This window comes from Acomys minous, assembly GCF_964271855.1.
Source record: "Acomys minous genome assembly, chromosome: 10".
Classification (NCBI taxonomy): Eukaryota; Metazoa; Chordata; class Mammalia; order Rodentia; family Muridae; genus Acomys; species Acomys minous.
In genome coordinates, this window is record NC_140491.1 from 69,514,295 (window position 1) to 69,529,681 (window position 15,387).

The 15,387-nt window shown below is 57.9% G+C and overlaps 1 protein-coding gene across 1 annotated transcript in view; it reads right to left on the reverse strand.

The window, feature by feature from the left end:
- Window positions 1-14,942, reverse strand: part of FIBCD1 (fibrinogen C domain containing 1) — a 32,871-nt gene extending 17,929 nt beyond the window's left edge. The window contains exons 1-4 of the mRNA XM_084797538.1: window positions 14,345-14,942; window positions 6,550-7,023; window positions 2,814-2,973; window positions 2,364-2,500 (exon numbers count right to left, since the gene is read on the reverse strand). Of these exons, the coding sequence (XP_084653664.1) occupies window positions 2,364-2,500; window positions 2,814-2,973; window positions 6,550-7,023; window positions 14,345-14,416 (843 nt within the window). The 5' untranslated portion in view covers window positions 14,417-14,942. The remainder of the gene's footprint in view (window positions 1-2,363; window positions 2,501-2,813; window positions 2,974-6,549; window positions 7,024-14,344) is intronic.
- Window positions 14,943-15,387: the final 445 nt, after the last annotated feature.

Genomic DNA, 15,387 nt, shown 5'->3' on the forward strand with positions numbered 1-15,387 from the left:
GGGCTCCTGTCAGCCACTTCCTAGTGCTTGCCTTTAAAAGCTCTGATAATGGGGCCAAAGAGATGGCTCAGTGGTGACAGGGGACCTGAGTTCAAGTCCCAGCACCCACATCAGGCAGCTCACCACTATTTGAGACTGCTACTCTGGGGATGTCTGATGACTCTTCCAAGGGCACCTGCACTCACATGCACAAACCTGCATGGACACATACAGTGAACAGAGTTAAAAAGAAAAAAAAATCTTGTGAAGAAGTGGAGCTCAGAGAACTTAAGTAGCTCACATAAGATCACGCAGCAAAAGCCACATTCATTGCCACATCTACTGATGGCTGAAGGGACACAGGATGCTTCCAGGCCCTGCCGCTTCCTAAGCAGGGGGCCTATATGGCAGCCACGCCTACTGAACTCCACCCATATCCAAAGACACGTGAGAGTGAGTGTCCCAGCTCTGCCCGAGAACATGCGCAGTCAGATCACGGCTGAAGTCCCGTTCAATCTCCCCCTCCATGTTCCCCAGGGTCTGGCTCCAACTCCAGCCTCGCCTCTCCTGTGCCACACGCCCCGGCTGACTGTGCCCTGAGAGTGTCACCCACCCTCCTAACCCAGGACGTCCCTCTGCCACAGCAACTTCCAGCTTGAATCCCTGCCAGGGTTCCCCATCTCTACCCTTCCACAGTCCGCAGTGCACAGGAGATGCTTAAACATGTCACGGTCTGAGGGAACCTGGCCAACAGAGCAGGGCTACCTCCATCCAAACCCATTCTGCACAAAGGAAGAAGGGGTTTGCATTTTACTTTAGGTTTTGGGTTTGTTTGTTGTTTGTTTGAGACAGGGTTTTCTCCATCTGGAACTCACTCCGTAGACCAGGCTGGCCTCCAACTCAGAGAACTGCCTGCCTCTGCCTCCCAAGTGCTGGGATTAAAGCTGTGGTTTGACTTTTTAAATTTCACCCAGTAATCGATGGAGCACTTCTAAGGTACAAAGGAACCTGGGAGGCTCTTGAGAGAGCCAGAACACACCAATGTGGGGAAGGAATTACAAGCTCAGCTCCTGCAGCGCCCTCGCCTCCTGCAGCACCCACACTTCCTGCAGCACCCTCACCTCCTGCAGCACCCTCACCTCCTGCAGCACAATCATCTCCTGCTGCACCCCCACCTCCTGCAGCACCCTCCCCTCCTGCAGCACCCTCACCTCCTGCAGCACCCTCACCTCCTGCAGCACCCTCCTCTCCTGCTGCACCCCCACCTCCTGCAGCACCCTCCCCTCCTGCAGCACCCTCCCCTCCTGCAGCACCCTCCCCTCCTGCTGCACCCCCACCTCCTGCAGCACCCTCCCCTCCTGCAGCACCCTCACCTCCTGCAGCACCCTCCCCTCCTGCTGCACCCCCACCTCCTGCAGCACCCTCACCTCCTGCAGCACCCTCACCTCCTGCAGCACCCTCCCCTCCTGCTGCACCCCCACCTCCTGCAGCACCCTCACCTCCTGCAGCACCCTCACCTCCTGCAGCACCCTCCCCTCCTGCTGCACCCCCACCTCCTGCAGCACCCCCACCTCCTGCAGCACCCTCACCTCCTGCAGCACCCTCCCCTCCTGCAGCACCCACACCTCCTGCAGCACCCTCCCCTCCTGCAGCACCCACACCTCCTGCAGCACCCTCCCCTCCTGCAGCACCCACACCTCCTGCAGCACCCTCCCCTCCTGCAGCACCCACACCTCCTGCAGCACCCTCCCCTCCTGCAGCACCCTCACCTCCTGCAGCACCCTCATCTCTAATCCAGGACAGCATGGGACAACTCCTGCCTGCTATCCATGCCCTTTGTCCCCTGACCTTTGAGTAGCACCGAAGAACGTGTGAATATTTCTGAAATTCAGAAGTCACCAAGAACAGCCGGTCCTCTCCCCTTTGTCCTATCTCCCCTACAAAAGCCTCGCAGATGTCAGAGCCTTTGCTGAGCTCAAGCCTACATCTCCTGCCTGGTGCTCTGCTGACAACTGGTCGGGTCTGGCTTGCCGGGTGCATCAGTTGTTCCTCCCATTCTCGCACTGTCCACACATGCAGGCAGGCAGGCATAGGGGCTCAGAGTGTCCCTCCCGACGTACCCTGGATAGATAAGGAAGTGCTACGCAGTCCACGAATAACAGGTTCCAGGACCATCTCCATCCCAAGGGCTCACCCCAACTCCGCAGCACACCCTGAGAACCAAGGCTTAGGAGCTCAGGGCTTGGACACAATGGCGCCCCTTATGTGGCATCGGCTCCCTGAGGGCAGACTCACCTGCTGTCTGTGGGGAGTGGCTACAGTTTGGGCAGGGCAGATGTGCTGGGCAGGGCACCTCTGTAAATGAACACACAAGCCAGACTCACCGTCCAGCCTCCGCCATCAGTGCGCATGTCACAGTAGACCTGGAAGCCAGCGGGGTAGTGGGTGGGGAAGACGGAGTAAACACCATCATCCTGCTGTCCGCTCAAGAGGATGTCCAGGCAGTCCCGGGGCCGAGAGCCTGTGACAGGGAGCCATATCAGGGTGACGTTCTGTCATCCCTTCCCTCCAAAGAGTTCCCTGGCTCTCTCTGACACCTCTGTCCACTCGAGGTCAAGAGCACTAGCCCTCAGTCCCAGGTGAATCCCCGAGGCCTTGCTTTCCTCATCTGGAAAATGGGCTCATGGCTCAACCGGTCAGGCCCTGAATCACCTGACCACAGGAAGTTCCTTTTCTATAGCAGCAGCGTGTCCTTGTCTGTGAGAGTCAGGGTGGCGGGTCCCTGGAACTGGGGCACCAGGGCTGCCCAGCAAAAGCAAGCGTGTTTCACCTACCGTTAGCACAGCCTCGAGGCCGGGCTCCCCTGGAAGGGGCCCTCTGAAGGTCAGCCTTGACGCGGGGCCGGCCCAGCCCCCGCTCCCTCTGCAGAGCCTCCAGGACGTCACCCACTGAGTTCACCAGGTGAGCCATGTGACCTTGGCTCTCGGAGAGAAGCTGTGGGGGCAACAGAAGGCCTTAGAGGGGGGGTAGGCGCCTAGGAGCGCCCCCAGGAAAGACTTTCCCCTGGCTTGCCCTGATCTCAGTGTCATGCTGACGGCAATTTGAGGGGTCAGTAGGGGCTCTCAGGGGTTCTGGGGGGCAAGGGTTCAAGTCGAAGCCTAGCCATTTCTAGGCATCCAGCCCAGCTGATGGGGACAGTGGAAAAGGCACCAGCTCGCCCACCCACCAGTTCCTCCTGAGGCCCCCTTTCACTGTGAAGGCACCAAGCTTGCTGTACAAGCTTACTTTAAACCTCTGATGCTCTTGCCTCGACCTCCCCTCCTGTGTGGAGGATGACAGGCAAGGGCCACCACAGACAGTATACTCAGTGCGGAGAACCCAGCCTGGGGCTTCCTGCTTCGTTGGCCAGCATTCTACCCACTGAGCCACGTCGCCCGGCAAGCCTTGGTTGTTAGGGGGGAAATGAGGTCTCGTCACCGACCGAGCCTAACTACTGTGGGGAACCGGTGACTGCACGCATGCGCAGAGGACCAGCACGGCATCCAGGCCCCATGGGGTCCTCGCTTTACCTTCCTGGCTATAGCGCATTGCACACACTATCTCTTCTAAGACTCCCGCATGAATGTGTCTAGGGTAGAGGAGGTTTCCCCCTGCACTTGAGCAAATAGGCCTGAGTCTTAGGAAGGGCACAGAGCCCCGGGCATAGGTTGCTGGGTTCAAACTGGGCCCCCAACAAGGATGCCCTCTTCTCCCTTCCCCACCCCCCATTTGAGGGGAACCTTCACAGATGCCTGCTATGCATTACCTCACGGGGGCCCACGGTACTGCAAAGAGCCAGGACTTGATATTGTTACCTCCGTGTTCCAAGAGGGAATCAGAAGTCCAGAAAAAGAAAGAGCCCCCGCCCCCACCCCACCCCACTCCCCGCTAATAAACCCACATGGGAATCAGGGTTCACGCCACTTCCTCAAGGCAGACGTGCGGTGTCGGCGCAACCATTGTACAACCACCGTACAACCAGCCCAGGTGTGGGTGGGGACCAGGCCCCGGTGTTCCCTGAGTGGGTTGTGGCTTTAGTCCTGTACTCCCCCCTTCCCCCATTGGCTGTGTGACACTCTCCTCGCCCTGTCTGCAGACCAGGAATGAGGGGGCCTGTCACTACCACTTGTTCTCCAGAAGACTCCAGCCGTGCGAGGTAACACATGCCCCTCCCATCCTCCCTTCATCACTGTCCATGGCTTGGAGTACAACAGAGCAGCATAGATCTCCAGGGGCCTCTTACTGTGCCGGCTGGGGGAAGGGTCTTGGGGGGTGGGGATGGTGGGGGTGGAGGGTGGGGGGTGGGGGTGGGGTGTCCTCCCTCCTCACCCTAGGTTTCAGGAGTCTATGGGACCTGGTGGAAGCGGAGGTAGCTGGCAGCTGGCAGCACGAAGCAAGCTAGGTCTTGCTCACCGAACCTGTCACTTGCCAGATAATAGCCCATCGGAGGAAGAGATAGAAATACACCCAGCCAGCAGTTTACAAAATATGATTCGCGGCTCGTCCGAAGGCAGGGCCCTGTGAAGCTCTAGGCCCTGTGTTTGTTTCCCCTCTGCTGAGCAGGTGATTCAGTGGTCTCCAGGAGTACTGCGGTGAGCAGTGGGGGTGGGAGGTGGCCCGCAGCCCTTACCAAAGTGACCTATGGGTCAGGCTCCATGGAGCCCTTGTGAGGACGCTGGCCACCTTTAGTGAGGGGGTGCCGAAGACCCCTTTGGTAAATCTCACTGCACAGCCCCATCCTTTGGAGTCACCACGGCCATGACATTCAGCAGCTCAGGCAAAGCCCCTCCCTCTCTCTCCCTGGCAGGCAGAGAAGACCTCGGTTTAAACTAGCAAATGATTACCACTGAAACATATAAACCTGCCCCGAATTAATAGGGAGTCAGTCCCTGCTCGCTGAGCCGCGAGAACCATCATGAGAGAAGCTGCTGGCGGCAGGCAACCGGAGGCCGTGAAATCAGGGCAGCTGCTTCCAGCGAGCCTTCCAGCAGCTTCCACCAGGCCCTTCCCCGCTGAGCCTCAGTCTGCCCCTCTGCAGAGTGGGCCACAAAGGCACCTGCCTCTGGGGTTACTGCATTGAAACGTGCCTACAGGGTGGACCACCACTTCTGCTCACAAAGGGTTTTCAATGGTGGCCCCCCTGTGAACAGCCTACAGGTGGAGTTGATGGTGGGTGTCTCTCTATATGCTGAGGAACATCATCATCCCCTCAGGCTTGGCTTGTTACCCCATTTTTTTCCTGACTCTGTGTAGAGCCTTGGTTGTCCTGGACTCACTTTGTAGCCCAGGCAAGCTACAGAAGGGCAGACATCATCTTGGATGGTCCTGTACCAGGTGAGGGGCAACATTGGAGACTGGGGACACGACCCATCTTTCATTTCATGGTGTGCATGGGGGGCGGGGAGGGGGATTCCAGCTCAGAGAAGACATCTTTAGCCAGCCTGAGCCTACCAGGAAGTTCAGGGAGGGCAGAGAGGGGCTGTGTCACCCTCTCTGGCAATCTGTTCTGCTGATGGGCCTGGGGGAGGGGCAGCAGGAAGCTGGCTGTACAGCCCCCAACCCAGGGGGACCCATCACCCCGTCACTCACCCAGACAGGGTGACAAGGGCTGTAATTTCTGCAGCTGCAGCCTTCAAGGGGAGGGAAGCGGGCTCTTGCTCGTGAGCTATGGGTGACCAAATGCCTGGTCACCTTGGGTGTTCAAAGGAGGGACGTATTGGAACAGCTGTGATGGCTGTGGGGCCGAGGGTGACTTGTAGCCCTAAGGCTGAGTCAGAGGATGAAGTGGCACAGGGCTGGAGGCTGGGCAGGGTACCCAGGGCTTAGACTTCAGGCCCGATCTAGCTGTGGTACCCAGGAGACACCAGCATCACTTTTCCAGGCCTTGAGTCCCGAGTCCCTCCTCCTACACGGAAAGCTGGTGCCCGGCAGAGCCCGTCCCAAAACCTCCCTGCATCAGCCCCTGAACCGCAGCTTCACTTCATCTTTGAAGGAATCTGGCTGGGCCCAGGGGAGATGTGGGCAGAGAGGAGTTACACGGCCAAGGGTCTGACTAAGTTCCTCTCAATGGCCCCGCATCCCTGGAAAGCTGTGGGCAGCTCAGGACAGAGCAGTGACAGGAGTTTGGTACGGGGGTGGGGGGAGCTACACCCCTCTGGTAGGACACCATGATGTCATATGATAGAGTGGGAACAAGCCTCCTTCCTCCTTGCCTTAATTCCCACCTAATGATGCAAAAATGGTGGGCCAGGGAGACAATGCCTGCCTCGCTTGCCCCTCTAGTGCTGGGTCCACAAGGCTACAGAGTTGCCACGAACGTGTCTGGGAAAAGAACTGGGCTGGGATACCAGGCATGGGTGAGAAAACACAGCCCTCCTCAACTGGAAAGCAGGAGGCGCGGGTTGGAGCCTTTAGGGATGGAGGGAGGCTGTGGATGTTACGCACTCAGCATAGGGGGCCGGGGACCCCACTCCTCAAATCAGCTCACCCCCCCCCCACCCGGCCAAAGGCATATGTCGATCCTACCCTCACCTGGATGAGGCGGCCTTGTTCACTCTGCAGGGTACTGAGGCCCTGGCCCAGTATGCTGTGTCCCTTGCGCAGCCCAGCGCATTCCGCCTGCAGCTCAGAGGCCCGGGATAGCAGCCGGGGCAGCTGGTCAGCCAGGGCGTCCAGCAGCTCGGAGGTACCATCCGGCCTCGGCTGAGCCTGGTGCTCACCCAGTGCCCGCAGCATGGATGCCTGCACACTTTCCAGGCGGGCGAAGCTGTCGGTGAGGTCAGGGCAGCGAGGGTCGATGAGGAGGCTGAGGTGGGAGCTGTCCGCCCTCTCCACGGTCACCAGGGCACCGTTGGCCCCTGCGGAGCCTGTGCTGACGATGGGTGGGGGCGCCGTGCCTGGCGCATGGGTATGGTTCAGAAAGAGGACAGCACCAGTGACAGCCACGGCCAGCAGCACTGCGAGGGACAGGAGCACCGTGCACAGCACGTAGCTGCAGCTTGGACGCTGTAGGTCAGCCCAGGACACAGACAGAGACAGACAGACAGACAGACAGACAGAAGAAAGAAAGGCAAGTGTTAGAGGCCAGCCTGTGCCTGTGACTATGCCCAGTGAGGCTCAGGAGGCTGGGAGGGCAGGAGACCGTAGAAGAAAGTTTCACACAGTCCAGGGTCAGAGAGACAGAGATGACAGAGAGAGCAGAGAGCCTGGGGGAAGGGCGTGGGGCAGGAGAGAGCACCCCACACCTGCACAAAGCCATCTCTCTACCTTGCTCTCTTCCCAGAGCAGGGTCCTGGCAGGCGAAGGCCTCTAGCCAGGCAGCTCTGAGGTCACTTTGGAGAAGGGCTGAGGCGACTCGACTTGGGCATTGTGACTTCCCAAAACAGGCAGTGTAGATGCAGGGAACAAAAGGGGCAGAGCTGTGGCTGTAAGAACAGGGCTGGAGGGCTGGAGAGATGGCTCAGTAGCTAAGAGCATTGACTGCTTTTCCAGAGGCCCTGAGTTCAATCCCCAGCAACCACATGGAGGCTTACAATCATCTATAATATGATCTAATTAATGTGTACTGTATACATAATAAATAAATCTTTAAAAAAAAAAAAAGAATAAGGCTGGAGCACCAAGTTGTCCTAGCAGGGGTTTAATAGCAAGGAAGCCAGCCCAGCGAAGTGGCGCACACCTTTAATCCCAGCCCTCGGGGAGGCAGAGGTAGGCAGATCAGTGTGAGTTCGAGGCCAGCCTGGTCTACAAAGCGAGTCCAGGATAGTTAAGGCTACACAGAGAAACCCTGTTTTGAAAAACCAAAAAAAAAAAAAAAAAAAAAAAAAGTTCAGGTCAGCTTCGTGTTAGGACAGCCGAGGCTACACAGAGAAACCTTGTCTTGAAAAACCAGACAAAACAAAACAAAACAACAACAAAAAACAATGAAGCCAAAAACAGTGTCACTTGTAATTAAAAATGATGCCATGGACTAGCTGGGTGTGGTGGCACCCGCCTGTAATCCCAGCACTCGGGAAGGCAGAGGCAGGTGGATCTCTGTGATTTCAAGGCCAGCCTGGTCTACACAGTGAGTCCAGGACAGCCAGGGTTACACAGAGAGACCCCATCTTGAAAAGAGAAAATGGTGCTATGACCGTGTGGCAACAGATGCTTTGGGGACCCCATTCATTCCACCAAGTCACCCACAGGCCCAGAGAGGGCAAAGGGCCTGCCCAGAGTCACACAGCCAATAAGCAACAGCATTCTGATTGGATCCTGTGCCTCCACTTTCTTGGTGGGGGTGGGGGTGGGGGTGGAGCGAGGTACGTCCTACAACCAAATCTCAACTGTCTCACACACACACACTGCCTCTGCATTCTCAACTTCCTGAAATGGAGATGCCTCTTTAAATAAGTTAGTATATTAAAGCCCCTGGAGCCGTGCCTGGCACGTTACCCTCCTGCAATAAATATTAGTGGCTTTTATTATCTCATGATCAATGTGCGAGGAGCATCTGGACGTGGTTTTTATCCCCCACCCAGAGCGCTCCTTCTGTGTCCTCCACACTGGGAGGGCAGCTTTCCTTCCTCACACTCGCTAGGATCTTATGGGTGTATCTGACAGCCAGCCCAGCGGGCTTGCTTTCCTGGCTGTACAGAAAAATACCCATTGCATTTACCACTAAGAAACCAGTGACGCAAACTGTGTCTCTCCCACAAATTCCAACACCGCCTCATGGCCTCTTGGCAATAGAGGAGCAGAGGCGAAGGGCTGGCCTTCTCCAGGAAGCCCTCCTTGATTGCTTCTTGGCCTCTCCCTGCACGGAGGGGCTTCTCTCCCCCCCCACCAGCTTCTCAAGACAGATTTTTATCACATTTGATTCACTCACTCATTTCATCACCTTTCCACTCACAGGAAGTCCCACGAGCCAGGCTCTGGGCCACTCCACAAGAGGCCTCAGAGGGAGCTCAGACTGTGTCTGCTCGGGGTAGTGGGCGGGGTGTGTGTGTGTGTGTGTGTGTGTGTGTGTGTGTGTGTGTGTGTGTGTGTTGCGTCCACAGATGTGATTCTCAGCCTCTCAGGGGCATGGTCCCTTTGGGGTTCTGACAAAGACTGAGGACAAAGCTTCTGGGGATCCAGGAACTGTTAAGTCAAAACCTGGCCCTGGACCCTGGGCCCCATGCCTAGCCTGACACCAGACACCTGTGAAGCAGACGGATAGGCAGGCCATGCCTTTGGGACAAGCTGGGACGCCTGGCACCACAGAGCCTCAGGACCTACCTCGCTGCAGACTTAGATTCTGAGACGGAGCTACCCTGTCTTCATGGTGGCACCCACAGAATGGAGGCAACCCCAGGCTGTACCAAGCCCCTGCCCCCACCCCACCCCCCACCAGCCCAGGCAGGCCAGCAGACTGCTTAGCCACCCACCAATGCCCTTTGCCTCTTAAGCCTGTGACCAGGCTCTGCTGTGAAGGCTGTGGGTGAACTCACTTTGCAGATGTGGAAACTGAGGCTCAGAGAGCAAAGACCCAATGCCAAAGTGACACAAGCTTTGGGGGGGAGTTTGGGGGGGGCGGAGAACGTGTTAAGACACCTTGGGGCCAGCTGGCTAGGAGTTGAACATCTTCCTACATTCCTTCCCTGATAAGCAAGGCTGGGGATTTTCAGGGACAAAGCTGAGTTGGCAGCTAAAGTGCCTGTCATTCCTGCTTCTGGCCTGTCAGGAGACACCTTGCCCTGAGCATCTCCAAGCCCTGTCCTCTGATTGTGTGGCATTGAGGTCCCCCCCCCCTCGTCGAGCTTGTGGGGTGGGGGTGGGGGCTCAACATCTCCCCCATGGATCTCCAGGCCTTCATCCTGATGGATTGAGCACACATCTTCCCCAGGGGAGCGGGGACAGAGGGGGACAGAGATGGAGAGGGTAGAGGGAGTTACAGGGGTCCCTTGGAGCCAGTGTGGCACGGGAGCTCAGCGACAAAGAGCAGTTCACTCTGGGAGGAGAATTAGTCTTCAGAGATCAACCTTAAAGATGAAGAGCTGTTCGCTTTTATAGGCTGCGGCTTACGTGCCTCGCAGAGGAATCGCCCGAGATAATAAGGGGGCCTGGGCCAGGCGGCCAACACTGTGCCTCGGGCTGCAGCTTATTAATCAGTCTTTGGCCAGGCAGTGCCAAGGTGCACCCCAGCCATCCCATTCGATGGGTGAGGAGCACAGACCCCCCCAAGGACAAGGCATCATGCCTAGAAGGGACCGAAGGCTGAGTCGGGAGACAGGCTTGGAGGCCTATGTACTCCCAGCTTAAAGGATGTCTTTGATCCCTGCAATAGAGGTCAGTGGCTACCTACACAGTCCTGTCATGCCCTGGGAGACAGTTGACAGGGCAAAGTGCTTGCTGGCAAGGCCGACAACCCGAGTTCAATCCCAGGAACCCGTGTAAAGGAGGAAAGAGAGAACCAACCAGCTCCCAGAAATTGTCTTCTGATCTCTACACATGCGCAGTGGCATGTGTAACCCTGTTCCCCTCCACACAAAATAAGTAAAAATGAGAAGAAGAAGAAAAAAAGCCATTGTCCAAAGGAAGGCTAAGTGGGGTTTGCCTCGGGAGGGAGGCAAGGGCCTCCCAGAACACCTCCATTGGGAGATGACGTTTGTTGAGGATGTTTCTTGGTGTCACCAGCCCTTGAGAACTTGGGATCTGGAGGAAAAGGCTCGATACCAAGGCATCCTGATGGCCACCCCACCCTACTGTCATTCACAGTCTCACGGGTCTGAGGCAGAGAGCCCATCTCGACTGTCAGCAGGAATGAGCCTCCTGTGGGCCAGGGAGACAGGGCAGCAGGGGAGAGCCACTCCGCCTCCCCTCCTGGGAGCCGCAGCCCTGCTGCTTAGAATGGACCACTGTTGCTGACTTCGCACTGGAGAGCTCTGGCTTTCTGGAAGGTCCTAGGAGCAGCCAAGGTGGCAGGGACGACAATGAGGATGAAATGGGAGCCGCCTGCGCCATGCCTCCTACAGGCTCAAGACACCCACACTTTCACTCCCGGGGGAACCCTTGGCTTGGCTCTCACTTTGTTGGCCCTGGCCTGAACACAGAGTAGACAAGAGACTGGCCCCTTACACCCTTCCAGGCCCCAGACACCAGAAGCTCAGCCATGAGCATCCACAAGTGCACACACTCGGTATCTGTGGCTCCTCTCCCGGGGCCACACCTACCCAGGCCCCTCTCAGCCAAATGTCATCAACAGCTCTAGGTGACTTTCCCTGCCCATCTCTGCCAGGCCTGGGAAACTCAGGCAGGTCATAGTGAAGCGGGGTGCCTCCAGTGGTCTCTTCCTTCCTCACCCCAAATCTGATGTGGTGACTTCTCAAACCCTAGCGAATGAGAGGAAACAGAAATCTTTCTTGTACGATATAGTCACCATGGCCTGTGGTCATTCCTGACTTGTGAGCTTGTCCCCAGGGGAGTCTATGTTCCCTGAGGCAGAGGCTACATTCCCCCAGTGTGATATAGGGCCTCCATAAATAGCCATGGAATGAATTTAATGCAGCAAGGATTAAGGTTAGACACCAGGAAAGACTTCCCAGAGTAGCCTTTTTTTTTTTTTTTCTGGAATGTTCCTAGAAGTTTTGAAATAACTGAAACACAGGGTTGAGTATGGCTGGCAGGTTGACTGCCATAGGGTAACTTGAGGGGTCTGCTCAGCAAGAAGCCACCCTCACCTCCAAGGAGACGGTTCAGGGTGACATCTTACAGACACCTCACGGGAAGTCCATGTGTAGTTCTAGAGTCTTTTATTTGAACACCTGACAAACAGCGCTGCACTGTGTCTCCCTGCCCCTTCTTGTCACTCTAATGAAGCTGGAGTCAGCCACTTGGCCAAGGTCATCCATCTAATGAGGAGACAGTTCTGAAACACAGCCAGGCAGAGCAGGCCCAAGGAGGTCCCCAGGAGTGGGCCCCCCCCCAGGAGAGGAGAGGTAAGAGCAGCTTAGGCCTGTGACTAAGCTCTGGAAAGCAGCAGAGGGTTCATGGAAAAACCAGGGTTCCTTGCCTCCCTCCCTCCCTTCCCTTCCCTTTTCCCCCATCTGCCTCCAGAGAACACAGGTTTGGTCCCCCTACCAGAGAGCTCAGCCCCAGAGGTGTCTCATCTATTGTATGTGCCAGCCACCCAGGGGGATGTGACCAAGACGTGATCGTGATCGGCAAGGGTGTGAGTAGCTGCTACACCTGGTTCCAGTGGGGACAAAGTGTGCAGGTATCCCAGCCTGGGAGCAAGGAGGGAGAAGGCTGTGACAAGGACCAGGCTGCTGGGAGAACCAGAGCGTTCCGCTCCGAGGTTTGCAAATACACCAGAAGTTCACTTGACTCCCTCCATCAGCCCAGGTGGGGTAAGCTGAAGGGAGAATGGTTGGCCCCTTTCACAGATGGACCCGCAGGGAACACAAGCATTGCCAGTGACGGGGATATAACTGGCAAGGGGGGGGGGCGCAGGCCCCAGGGGAGCTGAGGCACACCTCTGTCCCTCCCACGCCCTACTCTCTCCATGTTGCTCATAGGAAAAGACACAGTCTCTCATCTAAACACGCAGTGGGCACAAGCCACAGCCTGGTGCACCCTGGGTCAGTCACTAGAGAAGGATGGAAGGGGTATTTGGCACCCCCATGCCCAGCACAGACCCAGCTGGAAGGGGCAGCAGAATCGGGGAGGCCACACCTGGCCCAGCACACCTTGAAGCCCCATGTCTAGCAGACTCCCCAGAAACTCCCACCCTTCCTCATGTTTCTCCAGGCCAAGTTTCCAGCAGCTGGCCCTCACCCCTGACCTGGGCTGCTGGAAAAGGCAGGCAGCTAGGCAGGGGGAACCTACGGTGGGGCACTGGGGGGAATTTGTGACCACAGGAAAAGTGGGGTAGATCTAGAGCCCTCATTGTTAAAAACAACAACAACAACAACAACAACAACAACACTGCCTAGACCAAGAAGCCCGGGAATCCAGGTAGGCCTCCAAGAGGAGGCTGTCTCTTTCCAGCCCTGTGTAGAACAAGTAAGATGTCTCTTGGTGTGGCATGTGCTGGGGGCCTGGTGGTGCCGATCAAACAAAAGAGCAAGGGTCTCTAGAATTGGGATAGGGCCCTGGAAGGGAAAAAAAAAACAAGCAGCGAGGACCCATAAGGTACCAAAGGAGGGAAGTCTGGGCCAGGCTGGGGCAGCCTTGGGGATGAGCCCTGAAGTTTCCACTGTTCTCTAAGGTCTCAGCAGGGAGCGCCCTGCCACATGGGGACACAGTGAAGACAGGAACAGTCAAGAAGGGGGTACAGACCACCCTGGGACCAGCCAAGATGGAGAGATGGTGGAGCCCTTGCTCTCTGGTCCACATGCTGTGTGGCCCAGGCATATTAAGCCTCCCGGGGCCTCATCTGTGATGTGGGAACATATACTGTAGCAAGCTGGTCCCCCTTGCCAGACCAGTGTCACTCTTGAAGGAAAGGCAGGTTGCAGCTATGAATGGTGAGGGGTGGACACGCACGCCCCTGCCACCTCCTTCTCTGGTTGCAAACTCTCACTGTTCCTTCCCCAGTGACATCTGTCTGGGAGAAATTTAAAATTTAAAACGGCGGCACAGCCCCATTATCTGCTTTCCTTGGCGAATGGCCTCTTCAACAAGCCTGTCTATCCTAGTCCCTTGATGGCTCAGCCTGGGGCAGTCCTGAGGCCACCCCTCTGCCTGGGATGCCTCGACGCCCAGCCCCTCAGCAGCCCCTCCCTGCTCTGTCCCAGGCGGTGCAGTGCACAGCCTTGGGCACCCTCCAAGCCGGGACACTTCACTGTCCCTGCAGAGGCAGTAGGGAGAGAGGATCAGGTAGACCCAGGTTCAAATCCCAGTAGGGCTGCGTGGCCTCTGGCTGCAGCGGGACCTCTCTGAGCCTTGTCCTTCTGGTCTTTAAGTCAGAGAATCCCAGCGCGTAGGCTTCTTATTGAATTTGGGTATCTGGGTAGAGAGGGAGATCAGGGGTTGACCTGGGAGCAGGTCTTGCTCTCGAAGCCCGGGAAGACATACCGGGTGAGGACTTGCAAGTGGGGAGGACAGGACTCATCTGTCCACTGCTGTCCCCAACTGAAGGGCTGGTTCACAACCAGCTATAGGCTCCTCTCTCCCCTCTGCACCAGCGAGCTCAGGGGTCTCCGATGGAGGGGTGGGGACCGGCTGCAGTGCGTGCCTTCTGCAGGGAGCCCAGAGTTCAAGTCTCCCCTAAGGGAGGAGAGCAGGTGCACCCCATCCCACCCGCGCACCCTGCACAAGCTCCCCAAACTCCAGCCCCCATCCACATCGCAGCGCCCGTGTGTACCTGCGGTTTGTCGCGCGGTCGGTCCTCAAGTTGGGACGCGCCGCCCACGGTCTTCCACCGCTCGTGGACCATCTTCCTGCAGGACCCGCGGGGGCGTGGGGAGCAGGGTACTGCCGAGCAAAAGCGAGGCGCGGGGTGCGCTGCACTCGCGGGAGGCCCCTTCGGCGCTGGAGACCCGGGGCTGCCCGGGAGCGGCGGCCGCCAGCAAGGCTGCGTGTGAGCGTGTGTGAGCGCGGAGAGCGCGGGCGCGAGCCTCGGAGAGCCGCCCGCGCCGCGCGGTCTCCGCGTCCCGCTCCCGCGCCTGCCGCGCGCTCCTCCCTCCGCCCTCCTCCTCCCGGCTCAGTCTCCGCGTCTTCTCCGTCTTGGACTCTCAGGGCCTTTTATTGCTCCCCGCGGCTTCCTGGCCACGCGCGCGCGCCCCGCGGGCTTCAAGAGTGACTCCCGCTCCAGCCCGGCTGCGGTTGGGGGTGACTAGCTAGCGGCAGCCGGCGCGACAGTAGCCACGGGTTCCCCGAGGAGCCTGCGCGCCTTGCAGCGCCCCGCGCAAACTTCCTCTCGGGCGGGACTCGCCTAAATCCCCAGGTGCCGGGATCACCCCTGAGAAAGGGCCTAGCGGAGATCGGGTGCCGGGGCAAGTGTGCGCGTGGCCCGCCAGTCTCCAGCCCCGGGGTCTCGTGCTCGAGTCCCGGACTCCAATGCCCGGCTCCTGCACGTCCCACTGCACCCGCCTACCTGGAGTCCCCGCCGTCGCCCCCTCCCTCCCCAAAGCTGGCCTGGAGCTATCCTGACCGAAGGAGGAGGGATCTGAGCCACCAGTGGGGGCTTCTTAGTCGTCCCTCCCACCTGCAGCACTTTTAAAAGCGTTTAATCCGCCCGAGCAGCCTTCGGAGGTAATTGACAAAGTCCTTAATCTGTTCAGTTAACGAGCTGCTGTTGTGGCTCCGACCGCGTGGCTCCCACGCGCCCCACGCAGCGCCCCGCCAGCCGCCCTTCCCCCCAGTTCCGCAGAGACGCCGGGGGGCCCCCTACCACTCCTTAAAGCT